Source organism: Leuresthes tenuis, unplaced genomic scaffold (genome assembly GCF_036924035.1).
Source record: "Leuresthes tenuis unplaced genomic scaffold, fLeuTen1.0.hap1 SCAF_5, whole genome shotgun sequence".
Lineage (NCBI taxonomy): Eukaryota > Metazoa > Chordata > Actinopteri > Atheriniformes > Atherinopsidae > Leuresthes > Leuresthes tenuis.
The window spans coordinates 23,362,822-23,390,025 of record NW_027325359.1 but is presented as its reverse complement, the minus strand read 5'-3'; the positions used below and the strand labels follow the sequence as shown (position 1 = coordinate 23,390,025).

Genomic DNA, 27,204 nt, shown 5'->3' with positions numbered 1-27,204 from the left:
CGCCTGTTTTCTGAAAAGATTGAAAAACAGGTTTAATCCCTTTAATTGCTTCAGGCTTCAAAGGGTATTGTTTTTTACATGGACGAAAGTCTGATTTAGGGGTGACAATTACTGGTTCACAGCCTTTTATCAACCCCACATCATATTTGCTCTTAGCCCAAAGATCATTGGGCACTTCAGCCAACATGGGTATCGAAGACAAATCTGTTTCAGATAAAAAACATGCTTCAAAATGTGATTCTGTGGTAGGAATTAATTACATAGTTCTTTGACAATGCATTGTACTCAAAAATGTTTTTTTGTATGCTGACAATCGTTCAGAAAACATCAAATTTGGATCAGCAGATGAAACGGTCCAATCCGTTTCTTTCTGACATGTAGCAACAAACTCTCCCACACCTTGCCAATGCTAATGTGTAGGTTTGGCCAAGGAAATGTGAGGGCGAGTACCACAAACATTAAAAAAATGGAATTGCTCTGGAGTGAGCGACACAGCCAGTGCTGCAGTGTGTGAGTTCCAAAATAAAGTAGTCACACATATTTTTTCAAAAGGAGTGCAAAACCACTTCTTCTCATAGTCATTATCAGGCCCCAAAGAAATGTGTGATGTGCAGTGCAAATCAGCAGGTTGCATGAAATCAGAAAGGGGTGAAACTAACGCTTTTGCTTCTTCCACTAGTTGTTGTGAAAAAGGAGAGCTGGGAAGTTTCCACTCATAAGCATATGTAAGTGCAGATGAATCAAACTGCACTGCTGTGAAAACTTTGTCAGGCTGTAACATAACTTTAACACCCTCTGGTGTAGAAGTTAAAATAATGCCTAATTTACACATGAGATCACGGCCCATCAGATAATGGGACACAACTCTGATAACAAAAATGAGTGTTTGAAGGAGAGACCATCAGGAGTGACACACGCAATGGACGTTGTCATTTTCTCCTTCACAACCTGGCCTGATGCAGACATAGAGTAAACGTGGTTTCCACTTAACTTTGGAGGACAATCAAACTCCCCTGAATTCACTACTGATGATGTAGCCCCAGAGTCAACCATAAATGTTACCCATTTCCCCTTAACAATAAGCTGAAAAGTTGGAAAAGCTTTGTAGGCTTCAGATGTTAAATGAACATAAGTTCCTATTTTCTGAGATAAATATCTTTGCTCTAGGACGGAAATAGCATGCAAAACTTTACTACGTGAATCACAGTTGGCAAGCGTTTCTTCACTGCACAGAGAAATGTGTGTGTGTGTTGTGCTATCACCCATTAGTGGAGGCTCCGCTGGCGCGTGACGTCCAGAACCTGCCTCCCACCCTCAGTCAGCCTTTTGCCCAATTTCATCACTTTTCAGCTGTGGATAGTCCTTCTTCCAGTGTCCAGTCTGGCCACAGTAAAAACAAATATTCGGATCATCGCTCTGGCATTTCGACCTCCTCTCCCACGTCCACGTCCTCGACTTCGGCCTCGTCCTCTGTTTACACCAACTGCGTAATACATGGTCATGGCTACCAAATGCAGCTCCTTTTCACACTTGTCCCTTTTGGTTGTCTTACGCGTCTCAACTTGGTTCTTAGCATGGCGAGCATATCGGCGAACGTCAGCGAAACGAGGACCCTCACACTATCCCACGTAAATGTTCTTTACTTCAGTGGCGACATCTGGCATGAGGCCTTTAATTATTGCATGGCATGCAATACTCTCCCATGGTCCTGGTTCATTACCCAAATCCGTTGGTCTCTGATGACTGCTGTGCTTGCTGACTTCCTCAAGGACGCGGTGTACAAAATCATCAGTCCCTTCACCGGGTTTCTGTTTGCAGGTGTAGATGTGGGACATATTGATTTTGGTTGGAAATTGAGTGGTGATGGCTTGACACAGTCTTTGGATGGCTGCTTCATATTGAGCGTTATCATTATGTCCTCGTTCACTGTTGGTAGGTCGCAAATCCAGTTGTGGCATACTGGCCTCTATTTTGCAGAGGTCGGTCGGTTTGAACTTTTTTGCCAATATGCGACGCAATTCAACCCCGGTCGGGCGGAATTGTGCGCAGAAATCTCGCAACTCGTCAGCGAAACGGGGTCCAGAATTCTCTGGATCTGGTAAGCATTGTGATGCTTCCATGATGTCAGTCTCAGTCCAGGGTCGATAAACCAGTAATGGTCCAGTGGGACCTGCAACTTCAACCATAGGCATGGTTTGAATCTGGTTTTGTTTTTTCTCACGTTTAGATCTCCGAAGTCCAGATTGTGGGGAAAGGATTTTTGTCACTTGCGTTAAAAGTTCTTGGGCAGGTACACTGGAGAACCAAACGTCTTCCCTTTCCTCATCATCAGACTGATGTAACTGATGTTGTGAGGATGATGGAATTTCTTCCCGAGGGAGGATTGAAGAAGTCCCTCCTTCCCGAGAGCCAGAGGCTTGTGGCAGGGCTGGCTGTTGTTGTTGCAGGCGTCGTGGAGGGCAGGAGTCCAGGTCTGGATCCGGCACAGCGAGAGCGCTCAGGGTGGGGTAAAGAGGTGCAGAAGGAGAAGGAGTGTTATCAGTGTCTTAATCAGAGCTGAATTATCTTTTCGTCCACATACTAAATTATCATCATCATTCCGTCCTGGCATTTGTTTAGCATTTTTCTTTCTTTCTCTTAATACACTTTCTTTTTCCAACATTCTATACCTTTCTTACATCCCACCAACCATTCCCAATCTTTAAACTTAATTTTCTTTTTTTGCTTGATCTCTTTCTCATATTTGCAAAACTTCTCTTCTAATTTTCTTATTTCTAACATACTAAAAGAACCTTCGGGTGGAAAACCCCAATTTTCTATCCAATATCTAGTCCATTTTACACTCTCTGGGCCGTATTTCTTTTTCATTTCATCATGCTTAGGTCCCCCGGGAGGGTCAAAAGTCTGAGACCTACTGATTCCCCATTCTCGGACTTGGAATGGGGGAATATATTCCTTCACTCAAAGGACGTCTCCAATGAGGACCTTAATCTGTACTCACACTTCTTCGGAGTACTTCAGTCACACTTCTTCAGACTGCTTCAAAAGTTTCACTTACCTGTGAAATCTCTGTCTCACTAATGACACAACCGGGAAACCCTCTTTTATTCAAATAAAAACTAAAAAGCAGTCTTATCGCCTCAGACTATCATATTTCAAAAATGATCCCAGCGCTAGTATTCAGGAAACGGACCTGCCAGTCCTCTCTCTCTAAAAAGGCCTTGGAGATATGAGGCTGGAACAGCTACTTCCGTCTAGGCTGGCCATGCACTGCGGTCCGGTCCAGAGACACCAGTCGAGGGATCCTGTTCGTGACGCCAAAATTGTTGTGGAAATTTAGTAACGCACAGAGTCAGTTATTTTCTTCTGAGGAGATAAGAGGCTTTAATAATAATATCTTGCAAGAGAGAACAACACAGTACAGAATACAGAGTTGCTCTGACCACTGAAGCAAAAACACAGTTATAATGCCCGCTCATCACGTCATCTGACTTTGGGTATAGTTGATTGTTCTTCTAACTTTCCTCCCCAACCATCAGTTGAGGTTACCCAGACACAGTCGTAAATACCAGCCTAACCCTGTCCCCCCTAAAGTGCAGCTATCTCATTATAACAAGCCCACCATTGTAAAGAGGGAAAAAAAACACAGGGCAGGGTGGTACCTTGCAGCTTGGTCATTTGCAGGTCATACACAGTAACCATCCATCCATCCATCATCTGCCGCTTATCCGGGTGTCGGGTCGCGGGGGCAGCAGCTTGAGCAGAGAAACACAGACGTCCCTGTCCCCGGCCACTTCCTCCATCTCTTCCGGGGGGACCCCGAGGCGTTCCCAGGCCAGCCGAGAGACATAGTCTCTCCAACGTGTCCTGGGTCTTCCCCGGGGTCTCCTCCCAGTGGGACGTGCCCGGAACACCTCCCCAGGGAGGCGTCCAGGGGGCATCCTAACCAGATGCCCGAGCCACCTCATCTGACTCCTCTCAATGCGGAGGAGCAGCTGTTCGAGTCCCTCCCGGATGACTGAGCTTCTCACCAAGGGAGAGCCCAGACACCCTGCGGGGGAAACCCATTTCGGCCGCTTGTATTCGGAATCTTGTTCTTTCGGTCACTACCCACAATTTGTGACCATAGTTGAGGATGGGAACGTAGATTGACCAGTAAATAGAGAGCTTCGCCTTCTGGCTCAGCTCCTTCTTCACAACGACGGGTCGGTGCAGAGCCCGCAACACTGCAGACGCCACACCGATCCGCCCGTCAATCTCCCACTCCATTCGTCCCTCACTCATGAACAAGACCCCGAGATACTTGAACTCTTTCTCTTGGGGAAGGATCTCATTCCCGACCCGGAGAGAGCATTCCACCCTTTTCCGGCTGAGAACCATAGTCTCGGATTTGGAGGTGCTGATTCTCATCCCAGCCGCTTCACACTCGGCTGCGAATCGCTCCAGTGAGAGCTGAGGGTCACGGCCTGACGACGCTAACAGAACCACATCATCCGCAAAAAGCAGAGACCCGATTCTGAGGTCGCCAAATCGGACACCCTCAATGCCCTCGCTCCGCCTAGAAATTCTGTCCATAAAAGTTAGGAACAGAATCGGTGACAAAGGGCAGCCCTGACGGAGTCCAACTCTCACCGGAAACGTATCCGACTTACTGCCGGCAATGCGGACCAAACTCTGGCACCGGTCATACAGAGACCGAACGGCCCCTATCAAGGGGTCCGGCACTCCATATTCCCGGAGCACCCCCCACAGGACTCTACGAGGGACACGGTCGAACGCTTTCTCCAAGTCCACAAAACACATGTAGACTGGTTGGGCGAACTCCCATGCACCCTCCAGGATCCTGCCGAGGGTATAGAGCTGGTCCACTGTTCCACGGCCAGGACGAAAGCCACACTGCACCTCCTGAATCCGAGGCTCGATTATCCGACGGATCCTCCTCTCCAATACCCCCGAATAGACCTTACCAGGGAGGCTGAGGAGTGTGATACCCCTATAGTTGGAACACACCCTCCGGTCTCCCTTTTTAAAGAGAGGGACCACCACCCCGATGTCCACGCGATGCTGCAGAGGCGTGTCAGCCAAGACAGCCCAACAACATCCAGAGCCTTGAGAAACTCAGGACGGACCTCATCCACCCCCTGGGCCTTGCCACCGAGGAGTTTTTTGACCACCTCGGCAACCTCAGCCCCAGAAATGGGAGGCCCCGTCTCCGAGCTCTCCGACTCTGCCTCTTCCAAGCACGTGTTGGTAGGATTGAGGAGTTCCTCGAAGTACTCCCCCCACCGACTCACAACATCCCTAGTTGAGGTCAGCAAAGCCCCGTCCCCACTGTACACAGTGTTGACTGTGAGCCGCCCGATAGGACTCCTTCTTCAGCTTGACGGCTTCCCTCACCACTAGTGTCCACCAGCAGGTTCGAGGGTTGCCGCCACGACAGGCACCGACCACCTTACGGCCACAACTCCGATCAGCTGCCTCGGCAATGGAGTCACGGAACATGGCCCATTCGGACTCAATGTCCCCCACCTCCCCCGGGATATGGTTGAAGCTCTGCCGGAGGTGCGAGTTAAAGCTCCTTCTGACGGGGGATTCTGACAAATGCTCCCAGCAGACCCTCACAATACGTTTGGGCCTGCCAGGTCTGATCGGCTTCCTCCCCCACCAGCGGAGCCAACTCACCACCAGGTGGTGATCAGTTGACAGCTCCGCCCCTCTCTTCACCCGAGTGTCCAGGACATACGGCCGCAAGTCCGATGATACAACCACAAAGTCGATCATCGAACTGCGGCCAAGGGTGTCCTGGTACCAAGTTCACACATGGACACCCTTATGCCTGAACATGGTGTTCGTTATGGACAGTCCATGACTGGCACAGAAGTCCAACAACATAACACCACTCTGATTCAGATCGGGGGGGCCGTTCCTCCCAATCACACCCCTCCAGGTCTCACTGTCATTGCCCACGTGAGCATTGAAGTCCCCCAGCAGAACGAGGGAGTCTCCGGTAGGAGCATTCTCCAGTGCCTCCCCCAGAGACTCCAAAAAATGTGGGTACTCTGAACTGCTGTTTGGCGCATAGGCACAAACAACAGTCAGGACCCGTCCCCCCACCCGAAGGCGGAGGGAGGCTACCCTCGTTCACTGGGGATTCGGACCCACTGGTACAGGTCCCAGGGGGTGATGAAAGCTGTCAGAGGCTGGCTCTCCTTGTCCAGGAACCCCTGGTGATAGGCCTTCCCCTGGTCCAGTACAGAGAACCAGGAGCTGTCAGTGAGGGAGTCAAGCATATCTTGTATTCTGGGTATGGGGTGGCGATCAGGGACTGACTTTTTGTTCAGTTCTCTGTAGTCACAACACTCTTAAAGTCCTATCCTTCTTTCATACGCACACGACTGGTGAGGCGTACGGAGAGCATGAAGGAGTAATCCAGCCCCGATTCAATAAGTCCTGGATATACTCTTTCACCTCTTGGTGTAATGGTTTTGGAACTGTCATGTACGTTTTTCTTACTGGGGTAGTGTCATGCAGTGTGATGTGGAGTTTCAGTGAGGGGATTGAGCCGATATCATCATCATCATATGCAAATGCATGACACTCCTCTCTCAACAGCTGTTTTGTGATCCTGTTTTGCTCCTCGTTTAAGTGACTAAGGTCAATTGGAGGGTCCCACCAGGCAGGTTTATGTTTCTTTGAGTTGTCACCTGGGGCTGATGCTGTGTTAGTTGGTGGTTTTAATCCCTCTCCTCTGGTTATCTGCTCAACACTGGCCGCATAGGCAATTTTGACTGGTTGCAGATGACCCAAAACAGTGCGCTGGGTCAGGATCACACTGTGTTTGTTTGTGTTGGCGATGGGGACTGCTACATAACCTGACCTTTTTCTGGGGCACTGACTAGACCCTCCTCTATCACTACCCCCTCTAGCAATGTCGGCTCTTCGTTTGGGACTAGAAGCAGGTCTTGGCCATAATACTGAGCCCCAGTGTTGACGTTCACATACACTGTGGTGACCTGTTCAGCGCCTAGAGTGAGTGTTATTTTTCCTGTATGTACAGTTCCTACATTTTCCTCACTAATAGGGGCATGGATAAACTGGAGTACTGCTTGTGCTGTCTTGACTGTTATCTGGAAGGCTCGACACACAGTATGGATGGTCTCTGTCTTTGTTGTCTGACTACTCTCTCCTGCTGTTTCCTCTATTACATTGTAGCCAATTATGGGCTCTGCTGCTACGTGTGGATCACTTGAAACTAAAATAGGTACTAGAAGTGGCTTTGTCATGGCGGATTCTTTCCCTAGTCTGAACTCTACCTCCACCCAGCCCATGAAGGGGATCTCAGTCTGGTTGGCTGCCACTCCCAATAAAATATCTGAGCCTAACAGTTCACTGAGAGGTCGCTTTCTCCAGTCTTCATTAATGATTGTCGCCTGAGCGCCTGAGTCCCATAATGCTACGATTGGAACCGTATCCAGCGTGCAATAGACAGTGTGTCTCTTCGCAATCAACTTGATGAGTCTTTCCTTGCGTCGTGGTGGGAGGTAGTTGACTGATGAGATTTGAGGAGGTGCGGGCAGAGAGACAGGTTGCTGCATGTTGAGACTGGATCATTCACGGGCTACCGAGCGTCCCAGCTCGACAGCCCAGTCTCGTTTCCCAGCTGCTCTCTGGTCCGTCGACATCCTCTGGAGAGATGCCCTTCTTGCCCACACTTAAAGCAATGTCTGCAGGAGTCACCTATCTGAGCTTCCTGACATGCCCTGCAACCCCTGGGTCGACTACGGCTGGGTGTGAACGTTTTCTCTGTCAGTCTAGTTTGCGTGGCCTTCACTGTCTGTAACATCAACTTTTTCATTTCTAGGACATCAGCCTTGAGTATTTCTATTGGGTCTATCTCTGGCTTGGGTCCCTGACTTCTTTTACTCTTTCCCCTGCTTCACGGTGAGTAACAGTGTCAACTACTGTCGCTGAGGCGTCTGGTGGATACACCTCCACCTGCACTTCACTGACTTTTGGGAGCTTGTTTGTGGCTATCTTTCTCAGTCTTTCCTGTTCTAAGTTTGCAGCCTCACTGATTCGCTCAATTAACACTTCATCTGTGACAATACGGTTACTGAGATACGGCTTGTCTCTATGGAGCGGAGGAATTTTCTCTGGATTAGCTCTAGACCAAACTGCTCACCTTCCTCGCCTGCATCATCATCACTGGCTTTTCTCATGAGCTTCTCTTTCAGTTGTAATGCTCTGAATAAGAAATTCTGTGCTGACTCCTTTGGATCTTGTGTCATGTACATCAGGCGTTGCAACAGGTCAGAGGAGGAGTCCACCTTGTAGTGACTCTTGAGTATGGTCTTGAGGGTGTGCCACGTCAGCTCTCGCTTTATCTCCAACATCTCCCGCAGATGAAGACCTGGGCTCACAGCACGTGTGACTGCTTCAATAATCTCCGCTTCTCCATGTCCTTTCCGCTGTCCAGACTCGATCTGGTTGATGAGGCTTGTGTAGGATAATTTGTCCTTTTGACCAGCTTCCCCAATCTGTCCAATTATCCGGAACTCCCACCTCAGCGTCACCTTGGGCAGTCTGGTTGGTGCTGTGGTGGCAGTCCTTGTGTCCTGTTCCTTTGCAGTCACAATGGCAGGTGCAGTGTCTCCTCCTGCTGCTTGTGTCTTCCGCTTGATCTTTTCCTCCAACGCCCTGATTTCATCATCCATCTGCTGCTGTAACTTCTGGTACTGCATTTTCAACTTATTTAACTCACTTGTCTCTTGAGCTACAATCTCAACCTCGGTTTCTGGTGTCGGCTTTAGACAGGCCAGATAGGACAGTACCTGCTGCAGATAGTGCTGATATGACTCTGTGGACTATTCATCCCCCTCGATTTCATCTAATGTCGTCTCCACCAACCTGATGAGGGTGCGTCTTGTTTTGCTGGCAAACCCCCCCACAGGTGCGTCACACTTTAGATGCTCACTCAGGGAAATAAGCTCCTTCTCCTCCAGCGTCAGCAATATCCTGCTTACTTCGTCCCTTGCTTCCTCCATGGTCCTTCTCTGCTCTGTCCGTCTATATTTCTATGCGACTGGGCCAGTGGGTTGAATCAACCATCCTCTGCTACCAAAATATGTAGCGTGGTACAAAGTGAAGTTGTCCTCCACTACACATTTAATTTGAAAGTCTTTTATTTTTGTTCTGCAAAAAGCCAAAAATATATATTATTTATCACGTTACACCACACACATGTCAGGTGTGTGTTCCCGTTCTCACAGCGTATTCTCGCGAGATTTCCCTTGTCCCGGTTCATAGTGTAGCGAACGCGCCCTCTGCTGGTGAGACTTTGACACTGCATCACCACATTTGTCAAACAATAAACAAACCTTTCCCGATCAGACAACACACAGACAATTTTCATCACACTCATGACCTTATCTTAATGCAAGTAATATCAACCATATAAATAATAACAATGTTGATATATCACTGATGGCTCTATATACCACATATGCTCCGCAACAGCACTGGTGCTTTGATGCATATATGTGCGCAGTCTATTGCTACAATTATGTTTGGCAGTTCAGCCACGGCATGAAAGTCCCTTTTAATGTGTACTTGTTCGACAGTGGTGTATGGGTGATGAGAGTTTTGATGACCAAGGGGAGCGCACGACTCACAGAGGACTGGGACACACCCGATCTGTCTCCACTCTTCCTCTGAAAGGTTCTCGTGTCCACAAATCCAAGGATGGTGAGGAGCTGGACGTGCGGTGGAATTGGATTTGATAGGCATGTTTCTCTCTGGAGTTGTGGCTCAAGCAAGCTGCATATTTGCAGCAGCTCAGTCCTTGACAATCTAAATCGCGATGTCAGCCATTCGTCTGTCTCCACAAGGATATCTGCACAGCCTCGGAACACACTCTCTCTTCCAAGAGCCTGACACGCTATGGCATCCAAAAGTAGCAAGTCAGCTGCTGGTTAGACTTCCCATTGACCTTGTTACAGAGTATACAGAGTCAAATTAACCTTCAGTTCGTGTATAATTTAAGTCAAACAGAATAATGTCAGCATAATTAAGGGGTATAATGTATATATTAATTTATGATTGCTTCAAAGTAATTAAATGTACAATCCATTAGTCTGAAAGAAACCTTAAAATACGAAAAAATTGGTGAATGCGCAAGTTCTCCTACATCAGTTGTACGCACTCTTTCAGAACAAATCTGTTCGTACGAATGGTTATTGCACGAGGCCCATTGTGAGGACATCTGATTTCGAAAGTAAAAGCCGACATTACTGAAAGGAACATATCAGCAGTAAGACTACTTTAGACCGGCTTTCAAAATAAAAACATATCGTACTTTAAGGCATATACCAAGACGTAGGCCTTTTTACTCAGATTTTCATAGTAAAATACTCTAACATACAGTAACAGTAACATACCGACAGTAAGGCTTATTCATTCTCATTTTAAAATACAGCGCCCAGTTGAACAAACCAGGAGAGTTCTGAGCTATGTTACACATGTCTCACTATCAAAATAAAAGATTTCACAGGTTTTCCTTAAGGGGGAATTTTTGTTCTCAGCCTGTCTGCCTCTGTCTAACTAAAACCAACTGTGTATCACCATAGCAGCCTGTCATTCAATTTGAACTAATTTTCTCTGTGAAGCCATCTCACATACACACAACATCACAACCTACCTCCCTATCTTCTTCTGTCTACCTGAGAGTTTCCTTGTCCACCCATGGCATCAGGTCTCTCAGCGGGCAGTAGCTCCATTGGCATCTATCAAAATCTGTCTGTTTCATACAGTAATCAGCTCCCCTCCACACATTCAACTTTTAAATAGTTCCCCCTATATTACAGATAAGAGATTTACAGATTTTGAATCACTATATTGTATTGTATGTAACGTTTTTACTTGTTTTCTCAAAATTCAGACAAAGAAGTTTTTCTTTGAATCCTAAGGCTTAAAGAATTCAAAATAAAGTTTGTGTGTTTTAATGTACCTCTGGTGAGTCTGGAGTGAGTGGGGCTAAACGAGGCTCAACTGGAAACCATCAGCTCAATCAGATGGTGGGGAGGGCCAAGATTCATTACTTTAAATTAATTTCCTTTTCACTGATCAGTTTGTTTCTAACAGAGAAAACAGAAAAAACATATTAACAATATGAACTTGTTTATCAGGATTTCCCTTTGGTTGTTGTGTGGAGCATTAGCAGCAGCAGCTGCTCAGAAGTTCAATCAGATCACTCTTCCACCAGCCAGCAGGATTAAACACCGGCGACCATACCAGTCTGAAGTTCAGCAGCCAGCAGGTAGATGTGGAATACAACATAGAATAACAAACTCTGACCGAACTGTTGATTCTCGACGTACTACTTTGTTGATTGAATTTATTTTCTGGTAATTTCACCTTGGTAGCTCCTTAGTTTAAGACAGAAAAGACTGAGCACTCAAATATTCTTTGTCTTCTCTCATTTCTTCTTAAACATAATCAACGGGTCAGCTGATGTGTCTGTGTGAGAATAATCTTTTGTCAAAAAGGTTGCAGTCCATATTTGTAAAGCTCCCTCTTCTATGAAAATTATAAAAGATGCTTAAGCACTGTGTGTGTAAATCTTACTTTTGTGAAACTTGTCAGACCATGTAATTATTAGTATTGTCTTCAATCAATTAACCTGAAGGTACAGTTGACTAATATAATATTAACCCCATCTTTAGATTGCGCCTCATGATTTTGTTTTGCTTCATACAGACCATATAAACATGAGCAAATTAAATTGTAACAAATATTGTTGGATTAAAACGATAACATAGAGACCAAAAACTCAAATTTTCATAAAGAATTGTTGCATAAAATATCTGTCTTTACATTCATACAAAAAGCCCCACTGATGGTATGAATTCAATTGTTGATTTGAATGTTGCACCCATGGAAATGTGGGAAGATATCCCTTTTTCTCACTGAAAGGATTACCAAGAGGGTTTTTTTTTTTTTTTTTTTTAATGATAAAGAAGATTATCTGTGAAGGACTGAAGCTCCCCTTTGTTTAGCAGTTAGCGAATTTGACCGGCAGTTATTTTCACTTTCATGCTTCTGGATAATTTAACTCGTGAAAATGTAAGTATAGAAGTAAAATAAAGGGTTCACTGATGCATTCTCTGGCTTGACAGCAGAAAACATCAACTTTAGTTTGGGTTTGTCCAGCATTGGTGACAAGTCATGAAACCTTAATGACCAACAAAAAGCAGTGGAACTGGTTGTTTTCATATATTGGTTTTATGCAAGAAAAGAATTCCATGGGATAAACTGCTGTTAAACTTATAAGTCAATATGTAAATTCCTTGAAGGGTGGTGGGAGAGAAGAGCAGGGGGGAAAGTAACTAACAAATACCCATCCATTCTTAACAGTCCAGCAGGAGAAACCGTCTATCGGTGAACCTTTGTCTTGGAGGTATCCTAGTCCTCCAGATGAAGAAGAGCCCCACTTCCCCCCAAACTTTGAGCTTAAGGTTCCAATGCCAGCTGAGAGCATCAGTGCCATCTGTGGGGAGAACACTATCCGGGTGGAGGTCAAGAAAGACCTGCTGGGGATTGGTAAACCTGTCCTGGGTTCAGAGGTCACTCTGGGTGGATGTGCTGCCATAGGAGAAGATATTGATGATCAAATCATAATCTTTGAGTCTGAGCTACATGGGTGTGGCAGCCAGCTGCTGGTAAGTTTGTTTAAATGAGTTACTACCCTCCATAAGATCTGACCGATTTAAAGCTATAGATGGTGTGTTGTGTAATTGATCCACTCACCAAGTCATGTCCTGTTTAGTTTACTGTATCACTTCATTTTCAGCTGTGGTTAAGTTAGCCTCAGCTTATGGATATTCTTTCTTCACAAATTAATCTTCAGAGGTGGAGACTCAGTCATGTGTCTTACAGCACACCAGTGTTGTGCTGTACTTGGGACAACATGGATGAGACAATGGTTTATCATTTTGTGCATATCTAAGAATCCACCTCTGCTAGCTTGACTTGAATTTTAAAGATCACTTTCACAATTGCTTTGACCACTTATCATGACAAACAGGAGATGCTGTGGGCATATTTCAAAGATTTTCTGTTGGTACTATAATTTCACTGTAGTAGACAGAGTCCGGATGTTTAAGGAAGTCTAGAAATGTAAAATAGTTGGTATTGGCTCTGGAATCAAAGTCTTCAATAGAAGATAGTTTTGCTCCTAAACAGGATTTGTCCAGACTGAGTAGTGTCAGGCAATTGTGAATATCCACAAGAAGCTTCTGGCTCCTGCATAGCTGGGTTTCCCTAAACCGCTTTCCAGTTTTGAGCTTAACTGGTTTAAGGAATTCTAAAACTGGACTAAAAAACTAAATTCTGTGGGTTATCAGAATTGTATAAGACTCAAAAGTTAAAATGTTAAACTGTTCTAGATGTCTGAGGACTCATTTATCTACGCCTTCACGTTGTTCTACACTCCCAGTTCACTGGGAGACGATTCCATTGTTCGAGGAAGAGATGTCTCTGTCAGCATCCAGTGTCACTATCAGAGGTTTGTTATCCCCTCATCCTTTTATTGAACCAATAAGAATCCAACAAAAGGTGAAGCCAAATGTCTCAAAACTTTTCATGAAGTGTCAGGTGTGTGGTTTTTTTTGTTTGTTTTTTTTTCTCCTTGTAGAAAGCACGATGTGAGCAGTGGGCTGCTGAGGCCAACTTGGACTCCATTTAGTGGCAGCAAAGACTCAGAGGGAAGTCTGTACTTCTCTCTGCAACTCATGACTGGTGGGTCTTTTTTTAATACAGATGTCTTTACCAATTTCTTTATGCCTAAGTCAAAATGCAAATACTGAAACTGCGCTTTATTTAAATAAATATGTTCTCCCAGATGACTGGCAGTTCCCCCACCCGGTTTCTCAGTTCCTACTAGGTGACGTAATGAAGTTTGAAGCCTCAGTCAAACAGTTTCATCACATTCCTCTAAGAGCGACGGTGGACAGCTGTGTGGCAACTGTAGTCCCAAATGTTGACACCGTTCCTCGGTACAGCTTTCTGGGAAACAGTGGGTAAGTTTATTGAATTATCCCCCCCAAGCCTCCCTGAAGTTCAGAAGTATACTCTGCTTATTGCTGTTTTATTTTGATATTTGAGCAACCTTGACCTCAACTAGTTTACATAGTATTGATGTAATTTGACCATAGGAAGTCCATGATCTGCTTTGTCACCTCTGGTCTTAACTCAGTTTTGAGGGGCTGGGCTAACTATACTGTGGCCATGTTTTACTGTATGACACCCTGCTGTAACATAAGGTCTGCTGTTCTTTTACTTGAATACACTAAAAAATATCTAACACAAACTTTGTGGCCTTTCTTACACTCAAAGTAGTTTAGACTTCATTCAACCTTGGACTACAACTAGATCTTCTTTTGACTGTACATATTGAAACATGTTTTTCATATTAATTTTTTTTTTTTCCATAAAACTTTCTGCTTAGGTGTCTGTTCGACAGTCAGCTAACAGGCTCCAGCTCTCAGTTCCTGCCTCGGTCTCAGGATGACAAACTGCAGTTTGAGGTGGAGGCATTCAGGTTTGAGCAGGACCACAGTGGCGTGGTGAGAGTAGTTTAACTCTTATTGTACCAGGCAGCTGTAGGCTTCATCTCACAGCTTTAAAAAAAAAGTTTCTGCTGTCTCTTCACAGCTCTACATCACCTGCAGTCTGAGGGCCACATCAGCTGCTGCACCTGTCAGTACCACAAACAAGGCCTGTTCATTCTCAAACGGGTGAGACACAAATTGAGTCATAGTAATGACAAGTTGTAATGACAATTCGTCATCTCAGAAGTTGGATATAATGGGAGACAAAATTTGGATTGTTGGGTAACACTACAATGAATAGTGGAGAGAGAGAGGGGAAAAAAAGCATGACACACTGCAGACATATCAAATTCTGACAAATCTCCTGTTCAGAGTTGGCTCTTAAATGTGAGTTTTCAGTTTACCTACATCAAACATATAAAAGCTTTTGATGGACAGGTGGAAGGAGGCTAGTGGCAACCATCATGCATGCTCCTGCTGTGACACAGACTGTGGAAAAAGTGGCAGGAGCGAGCTGACTGGAACAGGTAGGTGGGAAAATGAGTCATTCGGTGCACAAAAGACTCCAGAACTATTTGCTGTATTTGCTATGTCCTGTAAACAAACCAGGTTTGTTCAAAATTCACCAAAAAGAGCAGTTCTCTGCTAATGATTAAAACGTCATTAAGCATCAATTTAATTTAGTGTATATTTATATAGTGCCAAATCACAACAGATCTCAAGGTACTTTAAAGATTTAGTCCAATCATCTAAAGAACTGAGTTGGAGCACAGGCTTCCCTTTTATATTGGAAGGTTGTCCTGTGACTGTCTGCATGTCAATTTGGCCTATATGCACAACATTTTATTGAAATTTAGTTTGTTTTTTTGTTTTTCTTTTCCCCTTCACCCTCCTCTTTTGATATTGATCTAATTACTTCTGTGTTGCAGGTCCTTCACTGGTACGAGAAACTATTGTTGGACCAATTTTTGTGAAGGACAGAGTTCTATGATTTGGATATGGGAAAAACTTAAATGCAGCATACTATAATAAAACCTATCCACTTGAGACCACTCAGACCTGTGTGTGGTTCTTGTGGTTACTTTGCAGTAGCAAAAAAAAAAATGCCAACAAAGTTAAAACTAGTCTGCAGTTTTTTGCTAAACTGTTCTGGCCCACTCCCTATTTTATTTAAATTTTTTTTTTGAGGGTTTTTAAAAAAAAAAAAAAAAAATTGGACTAATCTGAAATCTGATATGCATCCACATCTTTTAAGAATAACTGTTGGTCCACTTCCTGTACAAGATGTACACTTAGAGTTTTCTGTAGATAAAGGTTTTAAACAACTCAATGTGCTGTTGTTCCAATTGGATCTAAACATGTGGGATATTGCACAAAACTAGAATAAAGAAATCCAGGATAATTGGTCAGTGCATCCTGGCTTACTTGGTTGCACGTTTGCCGAGCCAAGATGAAAAGGCGCAGCTATGTTAAGCCGGGCAAAGATAGTTGGGATAAGTGCATGCTCACAGCATACTTAAATGGACCCGATGTTTCACAGAATCACCAATGGCAACATGGATAAAAGTTGCGCTTCATATTTCACTGCCGCTGAACACCAGCTCCTCATAGTAAACCCATAGTAAAAAAAAAAAAGGCAATGCCATAATTAAAGAAGGTGAGAAAGCCTGGCAGACAACAGTGGGCCGGCTTAATGCGCAAGTAGTCCAAAACTGTACACCACACTGGCATACTGTCATAATTAGGCTACAATTAAAGGACTAAAGGAGTTACTTTTCAAGTCCACAAATCAACTGTTGTACACTTTACTTTGAAAGTGGCAAGTAGAGGTGCATGTTACTCAGAAAACGTAGAGTATGCTTAAGTGCAAAGAATTCTCCACAATGTGTGTTATGTTACCCTTTGAGCTATTTTATCTTTTGTTCATTCATAAAGAACACACTTGTCTGGTCATAAAAGAACCTAGCAGCAAGTTAATATTAAATATAAGAACATTTTGCCAGCCAGTGATGGAGGGGATCCAGGGAGGGACAGTAACAGACTCTGTCCCAGCCACAGAAACTGTCTGCTTCACACAAGGTACATACTGCAGTACCTATTCGCATGGAACACAATCAAATTAATATATCATACTGTCTGACTTTGGATTCTCTTGCAGTGCCTGCGAACACTTACACTTTTGGAGTCACCAGACGATAATCCTGTATTGAAATCCCAGGCTTGGTATGTCCCGTGAAATCTTGATTCAAGTTCTCTCAATACGTATATGTATATGGCAGGGGGAAGGCACATCAGAGAATATAAAGACACCCTTCGATCAAACTATTTTGCCAGATGACCTTTGACCCACATCCGGTTGCTGACATCTGGTCATGTGACCTTTGACCTCTTATCCATCAATCAAACTAATTTGACAGGTGACCTTTGACATAGATGTAGTTGCTCACATCTGGTCAGGTGGCCTTTGACATCTAAGGAAGGGGGAGTTTATGGGTAGGGTTAAGATTGATTACAGCTAAGATCAGGAGCTTGTGAGAAATATATTTGTTGAATGTTTAAATAAGAGAAAGGGTTACGAGTTAACTGGAAAGGTTAAGTTGTAGAAGCTGTCAACAGAAGCTGCTCAGGGTGCCAGAAAGTCCTCCTTTTTTTGACAGCTTCAAAGACTGGTCCCTGTAAGGTAAAGATGAGAAAATAATTGGATGTGGGAGGTATTGTTTGATCTGTGGGTTTGAGGGCCAATGAGTGGACAGGGGAGGGATTTTGCATTGTTACTGTTTCAGTAAGAGACGGGGCATTCTGTTAGGGTTTACATCTGCCTGAATCTGACTGAATATCTGACGCTGTGGTGAGGAGCCAGGTGCCCTGTGAATGCAGTGTAGTGTCAGGATTGCGGGAGGTGAAACGGATTAATATAGGGTGATACAGTCTTGACAATCATGCTCTGTTACCGGTTCACAGACAGACCAGGTACATCATAAGGTTTTCATCTGGTTGTATCAGGTTGACATGTCTCGAGGGTCACAGGAATACACCATACAATGGCGGTCTCTTTTTTTGCTCAGAATGAAACCGATTCAATAATCTGTAACTAATTGTAAGATGCAGCTAAGGTAAGTGTGGAGAACAAATTAATTGAAATTCTGTGGAGGGGATGTAAGACTATAAAAATGACGGTTCAGGCATTTACTTCAAGGACTCAACACGAGAGGGCTGGAATCATGGACTCTGGTACACATAAGTCTCCATTAAATCTTTAAATCTCTTAGGTCAGTACGTGTAATAGTAAAAACAACTTTTTTAGGATGGAAAACAAGAGTTGACATACACAAACATCCGGCGGCTCTTCGGACCTCTTTGGACTATTCAACAGTGAGTAAAAAGATGTGATGATAAACATATGAATGCATGTATACTTATACTTGTATCACCCATCATGACAGACGACGACCTGGACGATTTCATATTGACACAAGCTGATTATGGTACTGTTTCTTCAAACTCCAATAACCTACAAGTGAAATGTTACAATGAAATAACATCAGATGTAACTGTTTACAGATTTATTAAACAGTGTGGAGAAAGGGTTTCCCCGGAGGAAGAACCCTGCAGTGTTTGAAGTAGACCTGACTTCCATCGTGTCAAGCTGGGAAAACATACTTTCCCTGAATAAAACTCGGCTACGACGAAGATTGCTCCCTGTTCGGAACAATCAGTTTTCAGCTTGGTCTCCGGGTGCTGCTACCCCGCGTGTGGTTTCCACTAAAGAGGAGGGGGAGTTGGAATCATCGGTGTTACACACACCACCGAGCATACGTTTCTTCCCCCTAATACCGTGGCCTGAGTCGCCAGCGACCGGCTTCAACCTTGAGGCAGCGACGGCCAAAGGCACACGCTGTACTAGGCTGCATATCAGCGCAACTATTCGGGGTGGGGGGGCCTGTTCGTGGAGAAGAGGGGGATAAAGCATCTGACATAACCTTGGACAGCCCCGAACCCCTCGATAAACAAAAAAAACATCATTCTTTTCTGGTTTCTCACGTCTCTTTTCTCCCTGTATAAGCCAGCAACCGCAGTGAAAAACATTTGAATGTAAAAAAACGTGTGGACTTCCTACGTGTGCGTAAGCGTCATACGTCATCAATAGGGATGTGATGCATAGGGAGAGAGTGAGGGTGGGAGGGGTAGTGATTAAAACAGCGCAGCGTTTTCAGTAGAACACGTGAAGTGCGATGTGTAACCCTCTATAAAATAAGTCTGTTGATACATTATTACTGCTTTGTTCACTGTTCCGTGCTGCTTTCAATGAGAGCATTACCTGGTAACATCTATGCATATTTCACATAGTGTATACTTAAGCAAGGTTTTTTTATGGTATTAAACTGTGTTTCAATTTGACAGAATCTGATGTTGTAGTTCCTGTGAGGCCAGCTTGCAACACATACCCATACCGGTTCATGTGTGAAATTACTTTACACTGCTCGAGTATGCACTCCTTAATGTAGATTACCAATCATCTTGTACGGATATTGAAGAAGATGAAAATGATGAAACCGGTTTGTTACATGAATTAGAACCTCGAATATTGTCTCACCAAATACGACTCCTTGTGCCATATCACTAGATACAGCCTCAGCAAATCCTGCTTCTCAAGCTGTAGCATCAGATACTGTCTCACAAAATCTTATTTATACCTTCTCCAGCTGCAGCAGAACAAACTCGGCAACATGGTAGGGGTTTGAATCAGGAGAATGTAGCCATCCCTGATGAGAATCAGAGAGATACACCTCAACCAATTGAGCGTGAACGTTTCAACTTGAAATAAGATGTCCCGTCAAAATACCGCGTCTGTGCCCTGATATAATGCCTGACATCGCTGAGTTCACTTCAGTGGTTATGAACAATCTTATTGAAGTGGCAGAGACAGCGCAATCACTCACCAGCTGTAATGATGTCGTCCAGATAGAATTAGTAAGTGAGAATATTTCTCAACACATCACCGTTTCTGTCACAGACGAGTCTGATGTAATCCTGAAAGCCTTTCTGGACTTTTTAAATGAGTTAACTTAATTGAACGCGGAGATTGCCTCTGATACTAACCTGGAGTTAATCCTTCAGGTAGTAAGAAACCCCACAGGGGGCGCAAAACGGAAGGCTTCAAAAACCTTAGAATGCGAATTAATCCATAAGAAAAAGCGTCACGTACGTTACAGATAATTGTGACAATCAGCTCTGCTTTGCCATCAGTCTCGCACATGTCTCTGACCCTAACCTTACTGATAATCAGGCCTTTGTACAGGGTAGAGAGTGGCAGCGTCTGGCGGGTCTGACTGATCAGACGCCTGTATCTTTCAGTGATGTTGGAAAATTTGAAAAAATCCTAAACAGAAAAATTGTGGTGTTTCACAGAACCAAAGATGACCAAGCTCTGTGTAAATTTGAGACTGATTTCAGAGATTCAGTAAGACCTCTCTTTCTGTTAATACTCCAAAACCATTACTATAAAAAACCTCAAAGGTTTTATCGGGTCAAGATACATTTGTGAACACTGCTACACCAGTTACAATGAGCCCCACTCACATTACTGTCCTGGTTACTGCTCTGTGTGTTACAACCCATCTTGTGCTACTCAGAACTTCAGCCCTGTGTTTTGTGGCTATTGCAACAGGAGCTGTCGTAATTCGTTGTGCTTCAGCAGACACAAAGAACCTTGTGAGAGACCCCAAGCCAAAATGCGTGTGAGTGATTGTGATCTGTGGCTGGAGTGGTTAGCATTAAGTAGAGGGATTGACATTAGCCACGCGTTAAACACAGGGGAAAAGGGAATCGGCCCCTATCACGTAGATGCCTATGCAGAAATTGATGGTGTGAGGGTAGCTTTTGAGTTTTACAGTTGTTTCTTTCACGGATGCCCCATCTGCTATCTGCCTTAGGACACATGTTCGTTGAGGAAGGCGTCATTCCAACAGTTCTATGCAGAGACCCGTGAGAGAGTGCTTCAGTCAGTGTATGGTCTTCGTTTGCAGTTCATGTGGGAGCACGGCTGGACTGAGATGGAAAATTCCCATCCGGAGGTGATTGAATTTCTAAAGAGCTTTAACGGCCCCGAACCTCTCTCTCCCAGACAAGCACTGTATGGTGGTCAGACCTGCGAACTCAGGTTGAGGTACGCTGCGGGGGTAGCTGAAACTGTGCACTATGCTGACTTTACATCTTTTTACCCCTATGTAAATTGCAGCTTTCCTTACCCCCTCGGCCATCCCAGAATTATCTGCAAAGATTTTGATGACCCTGACAGCTACTTTGGTTTCATAAGAGCTGTTGTTTATCCTCCGCGCGGGCTGTTTTTCCCTGTTTAACCTTACAAGTCATCTCACGGTAAACTTGTATTCACTCTCTGTCGCACGTGTGCTGAAATGAATAACCAGGCAGGTGCTTGCAACCACGGTGATGAGGAGAGAGCACTAACAGGTGTGTGGGTGAGTGTGGAGTTTAGCAAGGCGTTAAAGCTATCGTCTTGCTAAAATCACAGAGGTGTGGCACTTTGACAGAAGCAGTAGCTCAATCTTCGTAGACTACATACACACATTTCTTAAGGGTAAACAAGAGGCTTCAGGATATCCCGCAGATGCACTTGATGAGGAGAGTAAGTTAAGGTACGTCAGAGATTAGAAACTCCATCGAGGTATTCAGTTGGATACCAGCAAAAAAGAGGTGAACCTTACTAAAAGACAAGTGGCTAAACTGTGTCTAAACAGTTTCTGGGGGAAATTTGCGCAAAGGAATGACCTCCATCAGACCACTATCATCACTGACTCGAATTAATTTTTTAATTTCATGTTCTCGGGTAAATACAAGATTACCTACTTCCACTTTCTATACCCTGACATGTGCATGTTGCAGTGGACTTACAACAAACGATGCATCTCTCCTCCCAACAAAGAAAACAATGTATTCATTGCAGCATTTACCACCGCATATCCACGTTTAAAACTTTATAGTTGTCTGGTACTAATGCAGGACAAAATTCTCCACATAGACACAGACAGTCTGATCAATGTGGAGAAAAAGGGTGAGACTCCCCTGAAACTGGGAAACTATCTGGGGGATTTGACCGATGAGCTGGGGGATGACACAATTCAGGAATTTGTTGCAGCAGGACCCAAGAGTTACACCTACTAGATCAGAAATCAATTTTCTGATGTGAAGGAGATTGATTTTGACCCCAGACTAAAGACTCCTTTTTCATGTCTGATTGTGGGGCCCAGCGGATGTGGGAAATCGTTTTTTCCTAAAAGTTTTTTTGAAAAGTCTAACCATGTGATGGATGTTGTACCTGATAAAATTGTTTGAATTTATACCTCCTTCCCACCTTTGTATGCTGAACTGCAGCGGATGAATAAAATCATCAAATTTGTGGAAGGATTGCCTCATTCTTTTGAAGATGAAAATCTGTTCCCTCCTGATCGTAATCACTTTTTTATTTTGGACAATGTTATTTTTCAGGCTTCCGACCATCCTGAAGTGGTAAAAATGTTCACACAGTACAGACATCACAGAAATATGAGTGTCATGATATTGACTCAAAATGTATTTCAACAAGGGAAATACAGTCGCACCATTAGCCTGAACAGTAACTACCTGGTGCTGTTTAAGAATCCCAGAGACAGATTGCAGGTGAATATACTGGCCCGTCAAATCTTCCCCTCAGAAGAGAGTTTTGAAAACGCTACCAGAGAGCTGCATGTGTATTTAATTGTCGACCTGACCCACTCATGCCCAGAACAATACAGACTGAGAACGGGTTTACTTCCTAGTCAGTGGCCAGTTGTCTATGTTCCGAAAGCATAGTAATTTATCATGTCTGCCCGTATAAAAAGGAATGCTCCTTTACTCAGAGCTCTGTACCACGCCACACCTCAGAAAGTAAAGACATTCTCAGCCATTGTTCACCCGACTTTCTTAAAGCTTTGTGTGAGATTGCTCTGAATATTTTAAAGGGTAACATTAAGCTATCCCCTTCCCAATATCGGAGTTTAAAAAAGCAAAAGAAAGTTATCAGACTGCTGGCTGATAAGAGAAGCGGTGGGTTTATTCTTCCCATCCTGATGGCTCTTGCACCCATAATTGGGGATCTAGTGACTGGAATCATTAGAAGATAAGAACCATGTTGCTCAGGACAGCGTAAGAGATGTTTCTCATCTCACCTCATCAGTTCAATCACTTGACTCAGTCAGAGACTTCTATCAGACAAACTACGGAGGATGATTTGGATAATAAAATGAGACCGATACTCGTAGAGTCAGGAATGACCTCTTATGAAAAAATTAAGAAATACGACACCCTGCTGCAAAGATACCTCACCCTGATCAAGCAAGGTCAGATGGAGGAGCCACGGGTGACTGTGACTCTACAGTGAAACAGTCTTAATGTTCCAATACCTGAATCAGATTCCCGTGAGATGGACCATGTTCACGAACCCGATCAGTTAGAATTGGATGCAACAGCGAGTGAGGTATTAAAAATCCTTCCAAAGCGCGATCGCAGAAATGGTGAATACATCTTGAGGAAATGATCTGAGAGAAATGGCTGGACCACCAGAGGAGAATTTGTTTATCAGGGGTATGCTGTGAGAGGGTTACATTTGGCTGATTTACTTAAAAACCTTCTGCTCCCTTTTAAAAGAAAAGCCCAAACCATGCAACCAACAGGTTGGACAAGTTTTCTCAATGTCCTGAATGAACTGAACATACATTTATCCTCTGTGAATAACCCGCAGGCCCGTGAACAATACCGTCGTCTCAAAACAGAACCGAGCGGAATGGAGAAAATACCATCTGTAAAACCGAAGTAGAAGATAACCCTCTCCCCACATTTTTTAAGATCATGGTGAGCGAGATGAGGCTGCAGATGAACAAAGTTTGCACAAAAAGATAAAATCTCCACGGTGGGTCACCTTTTCACCATAAATTTCTGTAAGAAATGAATAAAATGATACCGTCATTTGTTCTCATTAAATTTTTTGTTGATCCCAATTTTCAGAGTCTACAGAGTCATCACTTTCATGTATTCACTATTTGTAGCACTCTTTGAACATCAGTAAAGAACAGGCTCCGTGATGAAATGAGGTAGCACTCTGCTTTCTGATGCATCTCTGATATTTTTTCACAAAGTTAGATACCATCACATCATTTTTAAGAACATCATCATTGTAGGAGGATAATACTTGTTGCAGAGACATTCCGCCTGCCCGGTGGCAGAGGTAATAAACGCACTGTTGACCGCACACGGTGGACAGGGTGTTCTGAAGTTGGCAATTATGGTATGATATCTTCAGGGATCGGTGTTTGAGAAATTACACAATGTCTGAGGGGTTGTGAGAAAAATCTGGCGATAGTCTAAGAAAGGTGACTTGACCATTCTCCTCCAGAGTTAGAGCTAGTCAGTGCTCCCCAGGCATGTGAGACGGGTGTGTGTTCACAATAAAGTAAGCCGGCTTTGAAAACGTTTGTGTGAGTAAGGGGAGCTGGTCACTAGCCCACACGCTACAAAATAGTTTTCCCAGTAGATGGTGCAACAGGCTCTCCAGTTTGTGGTTATTCATGTTTACTCTTTTAATAATAGTCCACCACCACCGGTCTTCTTGAGTTGATCTCCAAAATGGAATTGTAACATGCGTAGACAATGAGGGTAGAAGTATGAGGTAGAGGTACTCTAAACCTCATCTCCAATCTTAAATTCCCATTGGAAACAGGTGACAAGGTGTTGGTATCCTCACCAGGATTTAGATTAAAGACAAAGAGTGAATAACCATTGTTAAATTCTTCACGTGTGATACTCAGAGGCAAATCTTTTAAATGAGGACCGGTAGCTGTAAACAAATTGTAAAATTCTCTGACTGAAATGCCTTGGTTGAAGTGAGGCTGGAATACCTTGGCGGGAACTTGTTTACCATCTTGAGAAAGAGCTAGATATTCTTTATCCATGTGTTTAAAGTTGAGGGGTGACAAGTTCCTTCTTCCTGTGAATGCCTCGTGGTGCGCCATGCCTAAAACAATATATTTAGGCATCGCTCCCAAAAAGAGATTCTCCTGATTACATATCCTTGAACTTTAAGGGGTGGAGTATGTTCTTACATTAACATGTGACAGTGGGTAGAGAGTGTTTCCTCTCATTAAGACCGATTTGTGGCCTAAACAAACAGTGGGGGAGACGGAAACTTTTTTGATAAAAAGAGAGGCGCCTAATATCATTCATTGGAAAGTCGAGTCTCTGGCTCCCATGAGATAGAAAGCCTCACTGGCCCTGGTTAGTTTAATTCTCATATCCACAGAGTTCAGCAGGAGCCTTTCGCAGAAAAAAACATCCCCATGGAGGGGGCCTATTAGGTGCACTTCTCTGGAATTAGCTGTACAGCGAGCCCTCTGGTTTAGCCCTCCGTTTGGCCCATTATTGGTCACTATAGAGTCTATGGCGCCGGCTGTATCTTTAAAATAAAGACCAGCGCTGAACTGACTCTTTAACGAGTCTTCAGAAAAGCTTAGCAGAGTCTCGTTCATAGCTCTATGTGGGTGGGTGGCACTAGACTGTGAAATTAATCTATCACCCAGAGTAACATCGCATTGACTGAATAGTGTATTGAGAGGATAATTGATGAGACCCACAGGTGCGTCGTTCATCAGATGTGTGCCATCTGCATTGGTGATCTTCACACGTAGATGTAACAAGGTATCGTTGAGATCCAGATACTTTTCACCATCTCCCGGTATAAAAAACTAAATCGGACCATTCTCAGTAATAGCGGATAGAGGCGTAATTTCTGTGTGGACCTTATCCTCGATAGAAAGCTGGGTCATAGGGACTGAAAATAAGTCCAGTTCTGCTAGGGTGCACTCAGGGGATTTGTGATGCAAAAGAGCCATGTTTTATTCTCTTTCTCTCTCTATTTATGATTCAGTGAAATATATCCCTGCTCCCTGCAGACATCCTCCCTTTAGGCATGATCCTTCCAACTAACTTCTTCCGTTAAACCGCCCTCTGTATTTGTGACCCTATCACGCGTTCACCGGGCGACCGCTTCCTTGGTCTTCGTGACAGAACCATAATACCCAATCCTTCTTGTCCTCCTGTCTCTGCAGGACCACAGATCCTTCTCATGGCTTTGCTTATGACATCTGAGGCAATGTTTGTAGCTTCTGTTTTCAGATGAGGCTTAGCTATGGCAAAACTCCCTTTTTTAACTAGGGGGGCTACGAAGCGAAATAATTTTGAAAATATAGAGCCTATTCCACGACCGTACATTACAGGTGCTCCGTAAAAAACAGGCAGGGTACCTCCGACCTGGTTTTGGTAATAGTTTACAAAGCGATGAGGGTCATCCCTCAGGTTTATCTGAACCATGTTGCTTTGTTTTGTTATCCTCCTCCTGACATAGGCGTCACCTCTGACTGAACGTTTGCTTGGTAGTGACTAATGGGCCTGTGTTCAACCCGTTTATATATATCTGATCAGAGCTTATTGGGAGTCATAGAATCACAATTCCCTCTTACTCTCTCCGTGATATCAGAGTGAATGACCATCATTTCATTATGCATTATGATGTCACGGGTCGGAAATGTAGTCTCACAACGGTTTTCCCATAAGTAAAATTTCAGACGCCTTTACCTCGCGTAGGCCTTTCTTGAAAATACGTCAATGACGGTTAATAGATAATTATACCCATCATTGTACTCAGCCAGGGCCTGCATGTCACAGAGATCTGCTTGGAATTGTTTTAAGGGGCTGGTGAAAAAAAATGTTTCTCAGAAAATGTATTCTTGCAGGTTTATGTAGAGTATATGCATCTTGCTCTGATAAGAAGTCTTGCACTTTTTTGCTCGTAACTTTCTTACCCGTTTCATCCTGTACAGCTTTACGCAACCTCTCTACTCCCCCCAAAATACCAGGGTGGATAGGATCGTAGAAAACCTTTTTCATTAATCTCGTTTCAGCCATCTTACTTTATGCAAACTCTGGCTTGTAACGACAGAAAACATAAAACGCAAGTATATTTCAACCTTTTTCTAATGTATTATTATACATACACATACATGTAATCATGAAAAGTAGGAATGTCAGTAATATAGGATTTAAAAAAAAATTTTTTACAACAACATCACATGATTACAATATTAGTCTAAACACTTTCAACTGATGGAAAGAAAGAATGTTACACCCTTCTTTTAACCCTCCCAAAACTTTGTCATGGTTTGAAGCTGCCACAATTTCTTCACATCTTCTCCAATCAACTGCTCATACATATCGTGTATAGAAAAGTTGATTTGTTTCACAAGAGTTAGTTCAGACAAGTAAGCTTCGGCCACAGCCCTGACTCTACCATCATCCTCACAAATGTTACGGGCAGTTAGAAGATGCTGAATAGAAGCAATGAATCGTTGATTATAAAGTTTCCGCATCAGACTGTAGTAATGGTCATGAAAAAAGTCATCCTCGAATACATCCTTGCACCGATGTTGCCGTAAACTGGGGTGGTCCACACTTCACCCATAGCAACATTCAATCATAATTTTTTTGATGGTCTCATTCAAGAGGCGTATCA

The 27,204-nt window shown here is 43.9% G+C and overlaps 2 protein-coding genes across 2 annotated transcripts in view; both read left to right on the top strand.

Moving 5' to 3' along the window:
* Positions 1-9,859: 9,859 nt before the first annotated feature.
* Positions 9,860-15,597, top strand: LOC140306736 (zona pellucida sperm-binding protein 3-like). Its single transcript, XM_072385331.1, has 10 exons — positions 9,860-9,959; positions 11,210-11,314; positions 12,412-12,716; positions 13,443-13,561; positions 13,691-13,794; positions 13,898-14,075; positions 14,504-14,621; positions 14,710-14,792; positions 15,045-15,145; positions 15,551-15,597. The coding sequence occupies exons 1-10, from the start codon at positions 9,860-9,862 to the stop codon at positions 15,595-15,597; spliced, it is 1,260 nt and encodes a 419-aa protein (XP_072241432.1).
* A 3,101-nt stretch (positions 15,598-18,698) lies between these two features.
* Positions 18,699-27,204, top strand: part of LOC140307547 (ceramide kinase-like) — a 71,274-nt gene continuing 62,768 nt past the window's right edge. Inside the window, exon 1 of the mRNA XM_072386486.1 lies at positions 18,699-18,710. The gene's annotated coding sequence lies outside the window, so the exon portion shown is untranslated. The remainder of the gene's footprint in view (positions 18,711-27,204) is intronic.